Source organism: Panulirus ornatus, chromosome 56 (assembly GCF_036320965.1).
Source record: "Panulirus ornatus isolate Po-2019 chromosome 56, ASM3632096v1, whole genome shotgun sequence".
Taxonomy (NCBI): Eukaryota; Metazoa; Arthropoda; class Malacostraca; order Decapoda; family Palinuridae; genus Panulirus; species Panulirus ornatus.
This window is the reverse complement of record NC_092279.1, coordinates 7510044-7533228: the sequence shown is the minus strand read 5'-3', so window position 1 is coordinate 7533228 and position 23185 is coordinate 7510044. Positions and strand designations below refer to the sequence as shown.

General features: G+C 43.5%; 1 protein-coding gene across 1 annotated transcript in view; it reads right to left on the bottom strand.

Moving 5' to 3' along the window:
• Nucleotides 1–200: 200 nt before the first annotated feature.
• LOC139765856 (glutamate receptor 1-like) overlaps nt 201–23185 on the bottom strand; it is a 1264866-nt gene continuing 1241881 nt past the window's right edge. The window contains 2 exon segments of the mRNA XM_071693701.1: nt 201–3047; nt 18998–19084. Of these exon segments, the coding sequence (XP_071549802.1) occupies nt 2979–3047; nt 18998–19084 (156 nt within the window). The 3' untranslated portion in view covers nt 201–2978.

Genomic DNA, 23185 nt, shown 5'->3' with positions numbered 1-23185 from the left:
GGTAAACATGTTTACCAAATGGCGTCCTAGCTTCGTCTCTTCGATGTATATCAACTGACTGTTATATTTCTCTCTTGTCTCCCCTGATGATGTGATTATTACACGAAAGTGCACTTGGGAACTTTTCGTGTTTCATTTTCCCCGTGGACTCATAGGAATATATATATATATATACATATATATATATATATATATATATATATATATATATATATATATATATATATATATATATATATATATATATAATGGACAATGGGTAAGTCTTTCCTACAATGACACATGTAGATAATGTTATTTACAATGAGGAACCTTCTCATGACGTAAGACTTAGAACGTAACCATGATATGTTTCTTCGTAAGTCAGAACTAGTACATCGATGTACACTACTAAGTCACTCAACACATTGGCGAGGAATATGGAACACAAGAAAGAGAAGATATTTCAGAGTTACGAGCGAAAAGCAATTTGTCTTTTTTGTTTTGTTTTTTTTGTTTCCCCTTCTGCTGCTGCACCTCCATGCAAGAGTGTGATCCAAGTTGGAACTATTACTACATAGCAGCGAACTTGCCAATCATCCATTTACACACTAGCATTCTCTAGTGACGTTGCATATCGCCCAACTTGTACCAAACATACGAGCTGCCCCCATGACAACACACGAACCACATCCTCTCACAAAGTGATCAAAGACCCATTCCGGCAGAGCCGATCACCAATAACAACTCAACGACCGTCTCAGTCGTCACTAATGGTCAAACTGTCATTCGAATCTCACGTGTCGGGTGTAACAATCCCATAATTCGTCACAAGTTTTAGAAAACGTGTCTTGGATCGACCCAAGCCAGAGCACGATGGTATGACCTCCTTTGGCTACGATGGTTTTGGTATGTAACCCGATCTTCAAGGACGAGGTGAAAGGTCAGGTCATCACACCTAATACTCGTACGGTCACGTACTGTCAGGTCATACATCGCGTCCTCCCGGTCAACCACCACCACAACGATCGTAAACATCTTCTACACATATGATCATCCAATGAAAACATGTTCTAAAAAAAAAAGGCATACTTCAATCTCGGTCTAAACACGCGAGTCACTAACAAGGCAGTTCACCTGTACACATGAAAGGTTCGTTGAGCGGCTAATTAATTACCTGGAGCCAGCAACGCCTGGTTTCCACAAGTGAAAGTGAATAACAATATGCTTCACATTAAGCAGTGACCTCTGTCTGTTGGAATCATCTAGTTCACGAGGTCACAGGTCATTTCAGGTCATTATTTTCTCCGTGACCTCACGTCTTGTCCGTCAGCTACCACCACCACGTGAGATGGTCAGGAACCAAACACGACGACATGCAACATCCACACACAAACACTTCCCATCTTCTAAAGAGCAGCTCACACGACGCTGTACAGAAAACGAGAGAAAAGATATACATAGAAACACACACGATGCTTTAAGTACCTGGCATAAATAACGTAAACAGTATATGTACACATACAGTATATATATATATATATATCTATATATATTTGTATAAACCTTAACTGTGTCTCACATTATACAAGAGAAAAACCCAACTTGACATTGTCTTTGGAGAACTATGGAAACTTTTCTGTCGTCTTGCATCTCCTCTCCTTTATGTCTCGAAACAGCTTCACATTTCTCCTTCCCGCGCGGCTTCTATACACGACATATCACAGGCGAGAGAGAGAGAGATACACACATCCCTCAATAAACAAACTCACTTGTCTAAAAGTGTTCACAAATACGGACGAAGTTCTGCTTCACATACACACACACAACACTTGGCTACAAGCTTCTTTTCTTCCTCCACAGTTTCCGTCCACTATCAGCACCACTTCAGTATAACATCATGCCAAACTTACTTCTGTTAAAGTATTAATCTTCTTCAGCATGATTCCTCTATACACTCGAATTACCTGAGTCGCCAGAATTGAAATCCCAATGAGAAGGGAAGGACTTTACACAGGTCGCCACAGGTAAAAGGGGGGTTGGGATACGATTGTTTCTGGGATAGGGGCTGGAATATCCCAAACACCACTACACACACACACACACATAGAGGTTCTCGGACCTTATAAGGGCTGGAAGAGTCTGGTTTAAGGGGGGTTGGATTTCATCATTATAAATGGCCAGTTTGTTTCTAACTGTTTACACGTTTGAATTCACTGGAATGTGTCCAAGGGGAATGAAGAGGCAAGTGGAATTTATATAGATAATTCCAGAGCACAAGGCTTATGGGTCATACACATTGGCTTGCTGCAGAGACATCTCCCCATCGAGTTCGTTGAACTAATACATATATATATATATATATATATATATATATATATATATATATATATATATATATATATACGTCACATGCTTCAGAGGAAGGTAGTTTAGCTTTCGTGTAATACAAAATGAGTATATGAGGTCTATCGTAATTTATCTACACAAGTCTTTATTTATTTGCCTCGTCGAAGATCGACGCAGTTTGACTAAAAGGGGAAGTCAGCGCAGATATGCGCTGTGGGAGTCTGGGCTGTGGGGGGCTGTGACGTAGTCTGCGTGACGGCTTGCGACGGCCCCCCACTGGACGTACACGAGACTTGCGACATGTCTAAGGAGCCTTGCGACGACCTCAGCGGGTGCGATGAGGTCAAGGAGGTCTGTGAATCACAACTGTGTGAGGTGAACATCTGGTTGATCTGAGCCTGTGAGACGAACAGCTGAGTCTGAGAGGTTTGCGCCTGCCCAATGAGAGGTTGTGAGGTTGGAGAGCCGTAGGTGACGCTCAAGGACGCTTGCGACGCCCTACGCTGCTGCTCCTGCTGCGTGGTGGCGTAGGAGTGCCTGTACGACTGGACGTACTGCGGTTCGTGGGGTGGGCCGTGGGAGGCGGCCTGGGGAGCAGTGTGAAGAAGGTGAAGCTGAGGTGTTGGGCAGTGGGAGGCGCGCGGCCGACGTCAGACTTGTGTGTGGGTGTTGGCGTGAAGGGCGTCCCCGTCGAGGATCTGGCTCGCAGGGGCGTAGAACTGGAGGAGGAGGAGGGGGGAAGATAATGATAAACCACGTGTTATATTTTTTTTTCACTCAGGACAACACACACACACACACACACACACACACACACACACACACGTATACACACACAGTGTCATTATCACACGTATACACACACAGTGTCATTATCAAGTTGTTACACAGGATAAAGATGAACAGAGAGAGAGAGAGAGAGAGAGAGAGAGAGAGAGAGAGAGAGAGAGAGAGAGAGAGAGAGAGAGGAGACCTCAGAGAAATGCAATATATATATATAAAGCCTGTTTATTCAAAGCTGATTTATCAAATTGTTTCTTTTTTTTTTTTTAATTTTCACTGACGTAACCCAAACATGTGGTAAACCCTTCCATGCTCACACCTTGTTGGCTGAAGAGACAAGTTTCTCTAACAAATAAACAATGAAAACCCAGGTTCGGTTCCACGCCGGCCCCAGCCTGTCCCCTGCGAGTCTGAAGTGGGTACCAACTTGTGCGCTGATGATGTCACAACAACAACAACAACAACACTGGCAGTCTGTGTTGTTAACTACTACAACAGACGAGACAATCCACAGGAACTACGAGGTTGTTATTCATCAACCATTACAGTAAATGTGTCCAGATGCGCGAAAGAAATTATCCCACAAAGCTATACATATATAATATGGTTTCTTTGATATACTAACCAGAAATATATGCCGGTTATCTCCGTCATATTTACCAGACTACATATTGATCATCTTTGATATATCAGCAGAAGTAATATGATGGTTATATTTGACATATCAACCAGCCGTGCATTCTAGTCATCAATGATATATCTATATGTTATATGATATATCTATGATATATCTATGATATATGATATATCTACCAGACGCATATATTAGTTATCTCTGCAACTAGGCCAGACATCTACGTTGGTTATCTACAACACATTAACTAAATGAATATGTTTACTGTCTGTGACTTATTCTCAAGAATAATGCGTTTATCTGTTATCCTAATCATAGGTATTTCATGGTTTAACTTAAGTTTAGAGGCAGCTGAAGAAACCGGTAATAATAATAATAATAATAATAATAATAATAATAATAATAATAATAATAATAATAACAATAATAATCAATATACCACTAAATAAATGAATAAATAAATGCTCTATGAAGCAGCTGGGAAGTGAGGGATAAAGCCAGGCAGGCGTGTTCTTAACTTGATATGAGCGCTGGATCCTTAACCCAGGTTCTGTTCCTTAGTCTACCTTGACACAGCGGTGCCGGGGCTACTGGTCCTGGCTTATTAACACTAAACATTAACCCTACGTAGCATGTTACCTCTGCTGTGGGGTGACAGTCTCTCACTCTGTTGCTTCAGGAACAACACTAAAGTTACCTTCATACACAGGTTAATGGCCTCATGACAGCTGGTACTGCTCTCTCTCTCTCTCTCTCTCTCTCTCTCTCTCTCTCTCTCTCTCTCTCTCTCTCTCTTAACCCTAGACACTATTTTTTTTGATGTTACTACGTCAGCGTTCACCTCTGTACCTTCTACTGTGGGTTCAGCTCCGTGCTGTACCATACACGAGGTACGTACCGCTATGCCATGTACCGTATAAACCATATGTAACATGCTGGTACTAAACCCATGATGAATACTACTGTACCTTTGGTGAAGTGTTGTTTTATAGCCATGTACCGTGGAGGGCGCGCACGGCCAGCCGTGTACCGTGGGAGCCTCGTGCTGAGTGAACAGTGTACCGTGGTAGCGTTGTGCTGTGAAGCGTGTACCGTGGGAGCCGTGTGCTGTGAACCATGCTACGTGGGAGCCCTGAGGTGTGGGTACCATGTGCTGTGAACAGTGTACCGTGGGAGCCGTGGAGTGTACCGTGGGAGCCGTGGAGTGTACCGTGGGAGCCGTGGAGTGTACCGTGGGAGCCGTGCAGTGTACCGTGGGAGCCGTGCAGTGTACCGTGGGAGCCGTGGAGTGTACCGTGGGAGCCGTGCAGTGTACCGTGGGAGTCGTGCAGTGTACCGTGGGAGTCGTGCAGTGTACCATGGAGGCGGGAACACCACGGCCCTCCCCTGGTGATGGGTAGGCGACTCGCCATTAGCCACCAGGGGACAACCCCTTTCTCTCCCTTTTTTTCCTGAAAGGGGTTTAATCTTCTGGTGAACAGCTGGCTCCCTTATTTTCACTCCCCTTTCCTCCCTCACTTGTCCTCCCTCCCAATCCCGACCCTCCCACCCTTCATTGTCCTCCCTTAACAATTGTCCCTAATCCTCCTCACCTACCCTTCACTTAACTCCCTTTACAATCTCCCATTCCTCCCTCCCAATCCCTCTATTCCTTAGCTTCCAATCCACAAAACGTCCCTTCTCCCAAGACCTTCAGTTTGCTGCGTTCTCTCCCTGCCCTTAATAACGAACTCCCTTCTCTTGTCTCCCTCATCATCAGGTTCCTCCATCCACCTCGTCTTGTCCACTGCCTTCACAACTCATTCTCCCTGAAATATAATTCTCTCTCTCTCTCTCTCTCTCTCTCTCTCTCTCTCTCTCTCTCTCTCTCTCTCTCTCTCTCTCTCTCTGACAACCATAGACAACGGCTGTGGCGACCCTACACTATAGCCAGCTCGGCGTTTTGCATACCTCCTCCCTCAGCCTGTAGCAGCAGTAGTAAACAGCAGCACCAACCTGGACTTACGACGATGATGATGACAACCATTACCCCGGCACTACGTCTTAACATGGCGGCGTGTTGAATGATGACGGATGGCGGGATCAAAATCACCCCCCGCCCCTTCTCCCATCTTACCCCTCAAGGGCAGCGAAGGGGGGAATATTACAGTACTGACTACATCCTTCCGTTAGGTTTATTCGGGGCTGGTGTGTGTGTGTGTGTGTGTGTGTGTGCGTGTGTGCGCGCGTCATTAAGCGAGGTATGACATGGAATTAAGGTGATGGTTTCAGTCGTTACACGGTCATGCAATGGTCTTCATCACTTAACAGCTTGACAATCATTTAATCATTAGGTAGTCATGGTAATTAATCACTATGACTGTCGTGCTATTAATCATTGCGTTGTTTGACTACAATAGCATTAATCGTAGCGTAGTTTGACTGTCGTAGCATTACTCATTACGTACTTTCACAGTCATAGCATTAATCATTGCGTAGTTTGACTGTCATAGCATTAATCATTGCGTAGTTTCACAGTCATAACATTAATCACTGCGTAGTTTGCCTGTAATTACATTAACCACTGCGTAGGCTGACTGTCGTGCTATCAACCACGACGTAGTTTGACTATCCTGGTAGTTCCATTCTTACGCAGTCATCAAAACACCGTACCCACACCACTGGCTTGTGACCAAGAGAACACAAGATGTCTCTGGTCGTATCTCTCAGCCTTGCCTTGCCGGGGTGACTGCTCTAAACCCGACTCGTGTTATGTGATCAACACAAAAGCTCGCGTCAAGAGCAGCCCCCCCTCCCCCCCATGGAACATAGAGACCCCTCCTGTGCTGTGAGGTGACGTCAAGGGATAAGGTTCAAAACAAGGGGGGTAGGTGTGAGGATATGAATATACGTTTACCATTAAAGACGAGTTGTGTTAAAGCTTATTGTGTCTCAAGCTGGGGGTGTGAATTTGGGTTGAGGGGGGGGATGGTTCCTTTTTTTCTTTCCCCTGCCCTGCCACCCATAGGAAGGGAAGGATTCATCCACTGACGTAAGCCTTTTATAATCTGCAAGAACTCTGAAAGCTGGCTCTCTTGCTGCGCGATCAAGCGATGTTTTGATGCCCAGCACCAGCAAGGAAGGTGTGTGTGTGTGTGTGTGTGTGTGTGTGGGGGGGGTGGGGGGGGTGGGGTGGTATCGCTGCGGTTGACAACTGCTGGGAAGGGATGCAGGAGGAGGGGGGGGGTGTTATTGTCGGTGTGGGCGGGTATATACAAGGTGTCGTCAATGGATGGTGGGTTGTAAAAGTGATGTTAAGGCAGGGAGGGTACATGGTTGTGACGAAGGGTGGTGTGAGGTCTGAAGGTAGGGTGTTGTAGTGGGGTGGCGGGAGATGTTGTAGGGGGTGGAGGGAGATGTTGTAGTGGGTGGAGGGAGGTGTTGTAGGGGGTGGAGGGAGATACACTAGGAGTCGGAGTGAAATTGGGTGTTGTGAAGCACACGAGGGAGCCAGATAACACAAGTCTTGAAGGCCTATGACTTTAAAGTTACCCACTAGATGACACTTAGAGTATTGCAAACTCCTACATCACACGAGGGAAACCGGCTATTCTACACCAACCAGTCCCTTATAGTATATTAGATGACAGGAAAATGGCTATTAAGGAATACCATGTACCCATCGGAAGAAAAAGAAAACTGTAACAGTATGAAAATTTATAGGAAACAGTGAACTGAAATCGTGTTTGGACATCATTCTAACACTCGAACACTTTGAGGATGAATGTCCTTTAGCAACGTAGAGAAGAGAGAGATCAAAATACGGGCAACTTACAATGTCATTCTTAACTAGCTTCACTCTCTCGCGTCCGGGAGTGAGGGGGTAGAGAAATGTAAGGTAATGGAAGGGACTATAATGGAAAAGGGAGGGTGGTTATGGTGGTGTGGGGTTAGAATGAGGGAGGACGTCATAGTAGCAGTATACGATCTTTGCGAGGGAAGGGATGAGTGTGTTTAGGTTTTATGGAAAGGATTAGCAGACGTGTGGAGGATTATCCTGAAGGAATGGGTGGAAGGGAGTGAGAGGGTCGGTGCCGTGGACGTGGGTGGGGAGAAGTCGTAAGCTGGGAAATGGGGATAGAGAATGGGGGGACATGGATGGCAGTGAACCCATCAGAAAAGGGTGAACTCACAGCCCAGAGTCGTTCTACCGTCGGATTTCCCGAAAACAAACAAACAAAAAACGGGGTGAATTTATGATGAAAGGAAAATAGACGTTGGGGGGGGGGGGGCCAACTTCAGAAACGCGTCCTATGCGACGATGGAAATTTCTCGATTCCCTTTACTCTCCAATTTCCTTTTCCATCCCCTACCTCCCCTTCTACCTACCTTCCCCCACCCACCAGGTCCCCTCCCATCCCACCACACCCTGTGAGGAGTTCAGACCAGACCCGCTCGCTTGGGCTACGCAACTTTGCTCAAGGTTCCTAAGTGAAAACGAATCAAAAAACACGTACCTTCTCGCTGATACAACCAAACCCTGGTTGCAGAGGCTTTGCCTTTGCATCGGCCCTTCCTAAGCAGCCTTTAATATTACCATACGTTGACATTGTGATCATACTCTTATTTTCTTGCTTCTTACCTTCCAGAAATATGACAATACCAGCGATGCTTCTTGTCCACCCAGCTATCAGAGTGAACAGGGTATAGGCTACTATGAATAAAGAATATAACGTACATACTCGTTTATAAGTTTACCTTCGTGTATAGGTCGACCCTTGATTTTTGGCCAAGATATCATTAATCTATCATGACTCGTGTATAGGTCGACCCAAGTTTTGAGGGTAATGGAACAACAAATTACGGAAATAAAGCACCATATTCTATGGCATATAAAATTCATTTCAGGAAATCCTCACTAAAAAAACAACACACTACGTCGTATACACTAAGGTTCGCTGAGTCTGAATCACTGAGCGCCGAAGGCAAATTGTTTACCAGTCGATATTGCTAATCTTGATTTATCAAATTCTATGAAGCATCTACGGTTCTCCTCCACTACGTAAATCCCATAAAAGGAGGATTTAAACCCAGAAATGAATCATGACTTTAAGAAACCACACCACTACCACCAGTGGCACAGTAATCTCGCCCCTCAATACATATCGTGGTGAGCAAAATATTGGTAAAGATCAGTCAACACGCATCTTGTTAGGTCTGTGGTGGGGGAATGGAAGTCGGTCCACCGTATATCCAGCTCTTCATCCTCCACAAAGGACCGATCGATAAAACGGGTACCAGCCTTAAGCTAATATGTATATACATACATACATACATACATATATATATATATATATATATATATATATATATATATATATATATATATATATATAGTGTTAATGAGATGTCCTTGATTAGGGTATTTAACTACCTGTGTTGGTATTTACACAGGATTTAACTCGTAATGCAAAACTATTCCTTCTGCTTTCGTTGGTGACCTTGTGACTGATCCCGCCTCACAACACCTTAACAGAGCTGCTTGTGACCATAAGTCTTGCCGGCTGCTAAACCCAAGAAAACGAAGACAACATTGAAACAAGTGAAGGAAAATCAGTATATAGACTTCTTCCCCCGAAACTGACAGAAAAGACTGGAATCCTGGAAGTAAACGTGAAATCTAAGGATGAGCCTCGAAGCCGCCATTCTGAATTGACTAACTAGAACGACTTATCTGGAAACAAAAGCAGGAAAGGTTAGGATAAAGCAGGAGAGATTAGGACGAAGCAGGAGAGGTTAGGATAAAGCAGGAGAGGTTTGGATAGAGCAGGAGAGGTTTGGATGGAGCAGGAGAGGTCAGGATGAAACAGGAGAGGTTAAGACGAAGCAGGAGAGGTTAGGATAAAGCAGGAGAGGTTAGGATAAAGCAGGAGAAGTTTGGATAAAGCAGGAGAGGTTTGGATAGAGCAGGAGAGGTCAGGATGAAACAGGAGAGGTTAAGACGAAGCAGGAGAGGTTAGGATAAAGCAGGAGAGGTTAGGATAAAGCAGGAGAGGTTAGGATAAAGCAGGATAGGCAAGGATAAAGCAGGAGAGGTTTGCATATTATACTGCATTTCTAATCCTCTGATGACCCCGCACACAAAAACTTTTAATCTGTTGTCAAGACACGAAGACGCAAAGGTTACGAAGAAAAAAAAAAATATATATGAAAGCAGCCCTGATGGTAATGCTGTTACAAAACCTCTGCGAAGGAACGAACAACTGAAAATGGCAAAACAAATGTGAAAACGTAATGGTGCATGAGATCATCCCTTACAACATCGAATACAGGAAAAAAAAAAATGAATATAGTCATCCCTCAACCCAGCCCACTCCCACAACAGAAATGAACAATGAACAAGATGCGTTCTGCATGTTCTTTGATGAACTACGTTATCCACTATATCTGGAAAGATCTTTGCACATGGAGAATTCGAAGATGAAAATGATCTTATCAAACCTCTATGTACGAAACAAGACAACTTGGTGGCTGTCATGTTCCCTACCTTGAGTTTCATATGAATGCTAATCAGGCCTTACCTGAGGAAGTGGTTTCTGAGGGTGACATCATATGACATCAAGAGACTCCTAAGACATGTACAAGGTAGTTCACCGTTACACTGTTACACTTATACTGTTACATTGTTACAATGTTACACTGTTACAGTTACATTGTTTCAATGTTACACTGTTACAATGTTACACTTATACTGTTACATTGCTACAATGTTACACATACTGTTACAGTGTTACAATGTTACACTGTTACAATGTTACATCGTTACACTGTTACATTGGTCAGTAACTGTCTTCACAGACCAACAGCAGTATTTGTAACCAATCTAATGATTCTCAGTGAAGACTGTGAATGACCTTGAAAAGGACTGTGTGTTCAACAGCCTGTTTAGGAAGAAGCCATTAACACACACTGGATCATCTCATAGTTCTCACACGTTAAAGACGTAATCAACAGTGTGACAGCCCCTTTTTTAGAACAGAACATGGGAATGAAAAGCATAAATACACCATATATATTTCTTGACATTAAAATCGAGTTTGATCTTACCAATAACTAAGTTATGTCGTACACCTTTTTTTTTCTTCGGCGGGTGGAATGGGGAGTTTAACACGACTCACCAATGGTGACCGTCTCTTAGTTAAGTCTTTAATGCAACCATTATTTCCACTCGTCTAATCTACAAGGGAAGCGACCGGAAACCATCCACCGCTGTGGGGATAAGGAAGACATGTAACAGGAAAATGGGGAGTAGATTTAAAAGCGGTATGGCTCCTCCTCCCCACCATCCCATTCCAGAGACCACTGCCTCATTCCAAAGACCACCGCCACTACAAGAGACCACAGACCCCTTCCAGAGGCCACTGCCCCTTCCAGACGTTCTGGCTGAGAGCCATGGACCAGAACCTGACCACAAGGGCTTGGATTGCCCCCTTTGTGGGGTACCCACTAAGTCTCAGAAGACCTCATTCGCTCACATCCATTCTCTAGCTGTCATGTGTAATGCACCGAAACCACAGCTCCCTATCCACAACCAGGCCCCACAGACCTTTTCATGGTTTCATCCAGCTGCTTCATATGCCCAGGTTCAGTCCAAAGACAGCACGTCGACCCCTGTATACCTTATCGCTCCAATTTACTCCATTCCGCGCACGCCTTTCACCCTCCTGCATGTTTACATTCCTTCTCTCCATATGCCCCAACCTGACCAATCACCAAACACAGTGGTGATTCAGTTTACTCATTTTTGGCTACTATTTCGTGAACGTTTGTCGTTGAAGTCTTGAGGCACGAAAGGCTAAATGCAGGGCATATTCAACTGATAATGAACTCATTAGTTACTGTATATACGTACGTGAATATGAAACTAACATGCACCGAAACCACAGCTCCCTACCCACAACCAGGCCCCACTAAATCTTATGAGCTAAATATTCATATTCATCAAATAACACTTCTATCTTAAACGTAGAAAAAAAAAGGTTATTCGGTTGCAAAGAAAAAAAATCTTAATTGGTTGCAATGAATATTTACACATTAAATTCCTGACTCTACAATTTTCCTTGTTGCCTATTACCTATTTCTCACTATGGACAACATCAAAATTTGACCTTTTGAAAAAAAAAAAAAAGGCTATTTTGACTACATACGTTTGGCTTAAATGGCAATCAAAGTTACCCTTTGAACTATCGTTCAAAAGAGGGGTTTTATCCGGCCCACCGTGATAACGGAATGGCATGAAATTTACATATGGAAAACAAGAGAGGATCACCAATTACCACACACACACACACACACACACACACACACACACAGTGGTTGGCTGGCAGTTCTCGTCCATGTAGTCCATGTAATCACTACAGCTTGGGTATGAGGAGGGTTAGTGAGGGCTGTACAGTGAACCTGCAGTGGCTGTCAAGTTCCCCATCTTGGCCCAGGTTGATGTGTTTTCTCTCTGCTTTACATATACGTGGGTTGTTGGCATCAAGTCCACAAACACCTACACACACACACACACACACACACACACACATATACACACTACATCTAAACATGAGGCACTCAACCAACGCGTCTCTGTATCTTTAATCCTGCGGTGAGTGCTACGCGCTTGCCCTGTCTAATAGCAGCATCTTGACACAAACTTCAAGGAAGTTCAGACTCACAGTTAACACCCAGCCATTAACCTCCCATCATCTCAAAACCCCAGGCCATTAACCTCCCAGCATCTCATAACCCCAAACCACTAAGCTCCTAGCACCTCATAACCCCAGAACACTAACCTCACAGCCTCTCAAAACCCCAGGCCACTTATCTCCCTGCACCTCATAACCCCAGGCCACTTATCTCCCTGCACCTCAAAACCCCAGGCCACTTATCTCCCTGCACCTCATAACTCCAGGCCACTACCCTCCCTGCACCTCATAACCCCAGGCCACTAACCTCCCTGCACCTCATAACCCCAGGCCACTACCCTCCCTGCACCTCATAACTCCAGGCCACTACCCTCCCTGCACCTCATAACCCCAGGCCACTAACCTCCACACCACCCCTGTCCGGCATGGAAATGAGAGAAGCAGGCTTTCCACTACGCCTCATAAATGTATCGGTACATCGTAATATTTTCAGTGAAACTTGACTACAATATCAAAACTTATACTGGTTTCAGATGAATGATTACGACAATTCTACCGACGAGACCTTTGACCTTTGACCCAAAAGGGCCAGGCCATCATACATCAACAGTGTTGTAACCTGTTGTGATTTCCAGTTATCATTAATTGGTTTCTTCAATGAATCTTTGGTGTCATTCCGCCAACATCTAATGACTCCCAGAGTGAATGAGGCGAAGCTACGTCAATATACAGTGACGAAGACGAAGACGAAGATTAAGTCAAAGTCCTGGACGTCAAGACGTACAGAAGGCAATGCGTCACAGGGCCATATGTGTGATAGTCGCTGAGGTTCGTATATGAAGAAAAAAAAATGTTGTTTACAACTCTGTTGAATATGGATTACAATCTTTCAGTCAGTTAACTTTGAATACGTTCACATCACATCTCAATGCTACTACTGCCAGCACTCAGTTATCATGAAGAATAACTGTATCATCATTATCATAATTATAACTTAAGTCATCGCATCTTGCTCATGGGCCAAATCAGGTTCTGTTTCTATGAAACATGGACGTCGTCCAGGATCATAACACGACTTGATCTTTGCAAGTCGTATACAAACAATCTCTTTGAGACTCCATGCCTCAGCATAAGATCCCTCCCCAAACGACTCAATAAACTCCCTCCACTTCAACCAGAACGATCTATGTGTTCCCAGTTAGGTTGTCGACCCGTGCAGGAGGCTAATTCAAACCCGAATTCATTCCTTAGGGTAAAATATCAAACCAGGGAGCGTTGAATCTATTTTGTTCTCACTACAGCAACTGTATATACAATGCTTACTATGAACTTCTGATCCACCCTGTATCAGCCACACGCTTGGTAAATTCATGACCAACTATTCAAAATCAACTCGAAAAGTCAATCATAAAATCCTTCGTCTGTCAACAAAGTGGCAAGTTTATGAATCTATTCTCATAAAGCCATCTATCCAATAGACCTTTTGAGATTTCGCTGTTCATTTTGCGTTTCCACTTTCACCATTCAGCAGACTCTATGATCAACGTACACGGTCCCTCTCCATCATCACTTTCAATTTCTCGAGACACACATAGTTATACATCTATACATCAACAGGCAATTAAGTGCCCTTACATACCCTAACGATCATCATACGTCAAATGACTCTACACATCACAATGGCTTTGCCAGTAAATATACATTTCTTCTTAAAGATTCATCTGTGTCTGCCTATGCAAATCTGTTCTTGGCCTCACATTACCCTTGATAAACTTGGATTATTCAGTAAATCGCTAATACATATTACTTCTTCTTTCTCTTCCTCTTTTCAGTTCAGTTCTTATTCGAATATTTTCACTCATTCTGTATTCTTTATTTCATAATTTCCCTTCAGGATGTATAGCGTTCTGTGTTCCTGTACTATCAGTACAGTATATCTGTAAATTGCTGTAATTCTCCTACCCTCAGTGTTTCATTTTCACTGCAAATACCTCCGTATATTCCTGCGTTTTCACTGTAACACTTCTGTATCATACTGTATTTTCACAGCTAGGCTTTCGCCTCCTGTACTTTCACTGCAAATTCATTCAAAGTTTCATACAGTCAAAAATTCTTTAAAAAAAAATCTTACACTCCCAACACATGTGTCTTTAAAAATATTTCGTTATCAAGTCTTACACTCACAACACATGTGTCTTTAAAAATATTTCGTTATCAAGTCTTACACTCACAACACATGTGTCTTTAAAAATATTTCGTTATCAAGTAGCCGCCAGACTTCCTCCTCAGCTGTGGCGTGTGTGTGTATGGCTCATCATCATCACCTCCTCCTCCTCCAGTTCCCCCAGAGGTCTGACATATGATGGTAATGAACCAATCCAGACGAGGGGGTAGTTAAAGGGGGGCGCCATTCTAAACCAATTTTTTCTACGGAGCAGTTAAGTGTCAACATTACATGCTGTTAATCCCTTGAGCACGACGGTACGACCCTTGAGCACGACGTTACGACCGTTGAGCACGACGGTACGACCGTTGAACACGATGGTACGACCCTTGAACACGAACGTTGAGCACGACGGTATGACCCTTGAACACGACGGTACGGCCGTTGAGCACGACGGTACGACCCTTGAACACGACGGTACGACCCTTGAGCACGACGGTACAACATTTGATGACGACGGTGCAAGTACCACTTGGTTACGACAGTACATCTCTTGACTATGATGGTACAACACTTGAACAACACGACGGTACACTTCTTCAACAAGACCTGTACGACCCTCTTAAAACAACGGTACGACCCTTGACCACAGGTGTATGACCCTTGACCACAGGTGTATGACCCTTGACCATCGGTGTATGACCCTTGACCACAGATGTATAACCCTTGACCATCGGTGTATGACCCTTGACCACAGATGTATGACCCTTGACCATCGGTGTATGACCCTTGACCACAGATGTATGACCCTTGACCATCGGTGTATGACCCTTGACCACAGGTATATGACCCTTGACCACAGGTGTATGACCCTTGACCATCGGTGTATGACCCTTGACCACAGGTGTATGACCCTTGACCACAGGTATATGACCCTTAACCACAGGTGTATGACCCTTGACCATCGGTGTATGACCCTTGACCACAGGTGTATGACCCTTGACCACAGGTATATGACCCTTGACCACAGGTGTATGACCCTTGACCACAGGTATATGACCCTTGACCACAGGTGTATGACCCTTGACCATCGGTGTATGACCCTTGACCACAGGTGTATGACCCTTGACCACAGGTATATGACCCTTGACCACAGGTGTATGACCCTTGACCACAGGTGTACGACCCTTGACCACAGGTATATGACCCTTGACCACAGGTGTACGGCCCTTGACCACAGGTGTACGACCCTTGACCACAGGTATATGACCCTTGAACACGACGGCACGACCCTTAGGCATAACGGGATGACCTTGAATACACCTACGCGACCCTTGATCACAAGAGCACGACCCTTAAAACACGCCAGTACGAACCCTTGAGGGAAAACAGCACGACCATTGACCACGTCGACCCCAGGGGTGACCCCCTCTCTCTCACTTTTCTGTCGCAAGCAGGGGTAACTATCGCAGACTGGCCAATTCACGATGAGTCTGATAACTACCTCCCTTCTTACCCCCCTTCTCTACTTACTTGAGATCTTACGAGCAAGTTCTGACGTTCTCAACCACCGCAAAGTTCCATTAAAAGCACCATCTACTCTCGAATATGGAACCAGATTAAGATATTCTTACATGTAAGAATTGAAATGACTAACGATACAACTGCCCACTTAGCCACAACCTCTTAATTACCACCCAAGCCTGACGTTAGGGCTCGCTCCATAATGGAATCCACAACCATGTTCTACAGTGGTTACTGGTGAGAACGTGTACTGTCTCATGTTCTACAGTGGTTACTGGTGAGTACGTGTCCACAACTGTCTCATGTTCTACAGTGGTTACTGGTGAGTACGTGTACTGTCTCATGTTCTACAGTGGTTACTGGTAAGTACGTGTACTGTCTCATGTTCTACAGTGGTTACTGGTGAGTATGTGTACTGTCTCATGTTCTACAGTGGTTACTGGTGAGAACGTGTACTGTCTCATGTTCTACAGTGGTTACTGGTAAGTACGTGTACTGTCTCATGTTCTACAGTGGTTACTGGTAAGTACGTGTACTGTCTCATGTTCTACAGTGGTTACTGGTGAGTACGTGTACTGTCTCAGAAAACATCTTGAAAACCAGGAGGGTCAATACTTGAAGTAGATGCCATTAATGATCCTTGTGCTCTACAGACCAAACAACCAAACAAATCAACCAATCAGCCACCAGAAAACCTGTATGGTTCATGTTTAATTGTTTACTCCACTTGTCTAAAAGCTTTTTTGCTTCGCCACACCGATTAAATGCAGCAACAGACACTTGCAAATTAATTATAAAAAAAAGTAATTATCTGTTTGTTTACCTAAGAATCTCGCGATCCATTTCCGGGATCCTGTGCAACTTTGAAGGTGCGCTTCTTCCAGTAGCAGGAGACTGACAGTCTCTTTTTGGAGTGAAAAAAATTTTTTTTTTTCTTTTTCTTACGAGACTGTACTCACGCTGATACAACCTCACCACCGTGACTTTTCACCCGCGGCCTAACCTCAAGCAGGCAGAGTCCGGTAACACCAAGGAACACACCGTTTACATACGGCCATCAATTCTATTGTGCAAATCTTTCCAGCGACATTACCAGCTAATCTGATTCTATCCTTAATTCCCCTACACAGAGGGTCCATCGCTGGGCGTGTACTACAGGGCAAGGGCGGGCACTACACACGCCGTTTTCTCTGCAAGAGATTCTTTGGTCCGTAAAGATGTCCTACGATTCTTTATCATGGACTCTGACCGGTAAAGTCTTTCGCAATCAACATAATTCCTAAACTCCATCACCGTTCGAACGTTCATACAATCCATTTGTTTTTTTTCAAAAGAAAACACACCGTCGTCTGGTAGAAACTACAGAACCCATCGCCGTTTTCTATAGCAACCCTCAAACCCCCCACCAAACGAAAAACTACACCTGGCTTCACCTAGCGTTTAACTATGATCCACAAGACAAGGAAAACAGACCAGGTTACCGATTTAACGATCAGTTCACAATGTGCGTAAGACTGTACAACATTCTGCAGGAGTTCATTAATATACAGTGTGGACCATATCGTTATAACCCAGATTCAGTAATTAGGTGGCACGGGCTAATTAGGCGGTAAATCTGAAACGGGTTTTATTAATGAATATAAATGAATATATATCCATATCTGCTACACAAAGTGGCTCTAATTCGGGAATAGCAGTAATTTAGCACGATTCGACATTATTATGCTTAGCATACAAAGGAAATTGCTGTATCAATCTTGTCTTTGTTTGTGTTTGTGTGTGTGTGTGTATGTGTGTGTGTGTGTGTGTGTGTGTGTGTGTGTGAGATCCACCTCATGGTAGTGGCAAAAAATCTAATGATGTATCGACAGTTTGATAGACAGATAACCGCATAGATAGTTCAGATAGACTGAACAAGAGGCACAGATAGATCAAAATAGATACAAAAAAGAAAGGAAGATACGAAGAGAAATAGATAGAGACAAATAGACAGACAAGGAGACGTTAGACTGCTGCACAGAAGTAATGTGTATGTGGCTACAGCAATACCAATTCATCTCAAAAAATATTATGTATAGCCTTTTGGGTAATTACCTGCAACTCTGCTGGTTATCACAGACACAGAAAACGGGACATGTACATATTTAAGGGGACTCTGTGGTGTCCAGCTTTAACTAAACTATAACTACTAGAAGAAAATATTTTAAGCATCTACTATATTGGCTTTAAGGTCAATACACTACTTAAATCAAGGTAAATATACTACTTAAATTTCCCATGGGATGTTCTCAAAACTCTAAAAGACCAAATTCACACTCACTTTGAATGTGTTACATACATTATGTACACTACTGTGTCAAGACAGGAGGAAGTAATGAACTCACTATCTTATATGTGAAATGTGTCGACATGCATGACATTCAACAACACTGTATCTGATCTCCATTTGATACACAAGAACAGGAAACATGTAAAGGTGAAAATATGAATCAAATGACCAGAGAATGTTGATATATACATGCATACAGACACCTTCAAGATAATATCTACACATATATGAATATATACATGTATATACAACCAGTCACACACACACACACACACACACACACACACACACACACACACACACACACACACACACACACACACATCACAAACACACACACACACACATACACACTCACAGACACGCACACACACACACACACACACATCACAAACACACACACACACACACACACACTCACAGACACAGACAGACAGACAGACAGACAGACAGACACACACACACACACACACACACACACACACACACACACACACACACATTCTGAAGGTCATCAATTATCTTAACAACTACAGAATAAGAAACCAGCAGTGTCATGAAACCTGTGTGCTCACACGTCCGTTATCCATATCCTTCCCTCCTGTGATAGACATACGGGCTTTGGCCTTCATCGCGTCCGATAGACTTAACTGGAAAAAGAACAGAGACAGAAAAATAGTGAGGATAAAATGGATTGTTAATCTTAAACTTTATCCTCGCTCTTACTCCCACCTGAAAGAGGGAGCGCCAGGAACGCATGACTCACGTGTATGAGGGGAAAACTCCTCATTTGGCTTATTCTTTCGTTCCTTGTATCACAATACAGGAGGGGAGGATTTCCTACCAGGTCTCCCGCCCAACACTCTCCCCTCACAGTCGCCTTCGATCTACGACATGCAGGGAGACATGGGGAGTATTCTTTCTTCCCCTCTCCCACCAGGGATGGAACAATATAAATTGACCTTGTGCAAGAAATGGTATGGTATGGGGCACCATGATGACCCTGTATGGTATGGGGCACCATGATGACCCTGTATGGTATGGGGCACCATGATGACCCTGTATGGTATGGGGCACCATGATGACCCTGTATGGTATGGGGCACCATGATGACCCTGTATGGTATGGGGCACCATGATGACCCTGTATGGGGAGTGATGGGATGAGTACAAATAAATTATCTATCTATCAATCAATCTATCCAACTAATCATCATTCTAAATATTCATCTATCTATCTATCTATCTATCTATCTTCGATGTATATCAACTGACTGTTATATTTCTCTTTGGTGTCTCCCCTGATGATGTGATTAATGCACGAAAGTGCACTTGGGAATTTTTCGTGTTTCATTTTCCCCGTGGACTCATAGGAATATATATATATCATAAAAGTAAACTCACAACCCGATAAGAAGGAACATTTTACACTGGACTTATTAATCATTTTTCACGTAATTCAGTTAAGAAGTCAGACGGGCAAATTACATTTAAACTACACCTGAATTGGGGCAATATAATCCTGGAGAGACATAACAACGCTCATAATTACACCCATTACAAAAAATTCTGAAATTAATAGCCTAATTAAATGCTTTAAGAATGCAAAAAGAAAAAGAAAAAAAAGCACAAAGAGGCAGGCATAAAACCCCCCCTTGCCCCATTTCCCCCCCCATTCTCCTGGGGTTGAGGAGGAGGGGGGGGAGGGGTACTGGGGACCAGATAACCAGCCTTGGTCATGCAACGTAAAACCCCCCCAACCCAACCCCCCCCCCCCAGGTAACTCCAATTAACCCCCCCCCCCCCCCGCCGACTTCTAAACAACAACTCTGAGGTTCATAACCCCCCCAACCCCCCAACCCCATGTCTCAGGTACCCCCCCCCCCACCCTCAAGCATGAGGTCATGCAGTTTATAAACCGTCCAGTTGTGAATGGCTAACCACCGCCACAAGGCCTCAGGTCATGAGGTTCACACACTCTGCCACCGTGCAAGGTAAACCCCTCACACCACCAGGTCATGAGGTTTACATAAACCTCCTCGTTGTAAACTGCAAAACCCCCAAGATCAGAGCTCATGAGGTTTATAAACCCACATGTTGTAAATGGAGGTTTATAAACCCACATGTTGTAAATGGCAACCTCCCTCATCACTCATGAAGTCTCATGACTGGAGTTCTGAGGTTCTCACGTCCATAATGTACTAAACCAACGGTGAGGCCCTTGAGCACGACATTACAGCCCTTATGTAACATGACCCGACCCTTAAGGATCAGGTCAAAGGTTACAGCACTCACATCCAAGGGTAGAGCCATCGTGTATATATATATATATATATATATATATATATATATATATATATATATATATATATATATATATTGGAAAGGATCACAATTTTGCGTGTGATCAAGATATTCCTTGAGTGAACTCATGGGAATATATATATATATATATATATATATATATATATATATATATATATATATATATATATATATATATATATATACACACAGAGGAAGAAAGTGGAATCAAATGTCTCGTCTGTGATCCCACAGCCTGGAAACCCAGAGCATAATCCATATACACCAAGGCGTCCATGACTGGATCCATCCGGCTGTTTCTGCCAGCGAGGCGTGCACATATCTGGAACCAGAGGTGTGTGAAGGTGGACGGGAAGACGATGGGTCAATATATTCCATCTTCTTTTGTCTTCGGAATCCAGGTGAACTCGATGGCCAATCCAGACCTATGTCTTGCTCCAGCTTACGTAAGACCATCAAAAGAATGACACATATAACAACCAGATATACACATACATACATGGATACCTGAGCGAGAGACCGTAATAACCCATGGACTACAACATCACAGGGTTGTAGTGTGTTCCAGTCACAACCAGAGATCAGCTGGAAGTTCCATGATCATATCCTGGAACACAAGAGAAGCGGCCGAATCCAGGTCGCTGGAGTGCCATACCCACTTCACCTGGCTACAGGCAATCTCATCTTCAAGGTTCCAGGTTAATGGAATGATCCACAACATCAGACAGTCCATCGCCCCTAATGATCGGCTGTAAACAAAATAAAGAATCAGTCTGGCCTTTGAGGTGCGTCTATTTAAGCTTTCCTGGAAGCTAAGCTGTGTTTAAGCTTCCCTGGAAGCTAAGCTGTGTTTATGCCGCGCTGATAAACGGCTCACGGCGGCTGAGCGCCGAAAAGCAGAGGCAAACAACTCCCCAATTTACATAACAATAAGGATGATTATCGTAAACAACTTGCCGGGCGAAGCAGCCTTAAATGCATGTGACCTTTGACCTCTCATTTGCATAGTGTAGTGGCACTTCTGACCCGGGTTCAATATGTCTACTAAACCGTTTCCCCTCCTCCTTCTTCTTCTTTACCGTTTTCTTCATTCCTCTCCTTCAACCCTTCACCCATTTTCTTTCTCCTCATCCTATTCTTCCTTCATCATCTCCCCTTCCTCCTTATTCTTTATTCTTCTCTTTCCCTTTCCCAATCTTCTTCCATCTTACCCTATTTTTCACGACACCCCTCCTCCCCTTCTACATTTTCTTTCACCTTCATCAAATTCTCTTATTATTTATACCTCCTCTTTCGTCTCTTCCAATCTCATTCTGCATCTGTAGCCTCCCCATACTCCTCCCTTCATTCCGTTTTCCTTTCACACCCTCTTCTTGTTTTCTCCTTGATAATGTGTGTGTGTGTGTGTGTGTGTGTGTGTGTGTGTGTGTGTGTGTGTGTGTGTTGTGGAGACAAAATAACCCTCATCCTTCGAGACATTCTACATAAGCTTATGAAATTCCTCCAAGCAGAAGGATGTGGAAACAACCAGACCAACAGATGTGCTTTTGTTTCTTTGGACATTCCAACAGAAAACGATTCTTGGCGGGAAAGCCTTCAAAACACAGGGCAGCCAGGGACAAAATAAACTGCAAAGGGGGGGAAAAAAAAACCCTACAAAGGCAAAAAGAGAATTCAGGAATGAAAGGAAGAAAATTATATTAAGGAAATAATAATGATATTGATAAAGTCGAAGGAAATGATTACAGGAAAATATAACTATTGATGTTGACTATGAAAAGGATTTGGAAGAAATCGAACAAAACTCAATCAAAAATAATGAGAAGACACAGAAGAAAAGGAATAAAACTGCGTCCAAGAAGCAAGAATAAATAAACTTCGATTACAGGAATCATTATCAAAATGCTTAGGAAATAATCAACGTCCAGTACTGGAGAATAATACAGAGCATATGCGAATCTGTACAAGAAAGTAATACTACAAAATATTAAAGCTGAACAAACAGCAAAATATTAGAGAAGGAAAGAAAAGGTGTTGCGTGACACCGAGTGTTAAGGAGAGAGAGAGGTAATGGGTAAATATACAATAATTATGTAAATTATGCTCAGGGAAAAAGAAAAGAATGACACATCCCATAAGAATATATAAAAAAGAAATAGAAATACAGAGATCTTTTTCTTTCTTTCAAACTATTCGCCATTTTCCGCGTTAGCGAGGTAGCGTTAAGAACAGAGGACTGGGCCTTTGAGGGAATATCCTCACCTGGCCCCCTTCTCTGTTCCTTCTTTTGGAAAATTAAAAAAAAAGAATAATGAGAGGGGAGGATTTCCAGCCCCCCCGCTCCCTCCAGCCCCCCGCTCCATAGTACGTTTATAAATGGAAAATTATCCGACTTAAGCTCTAAGAAAATGGTTTACCTCATGTAAA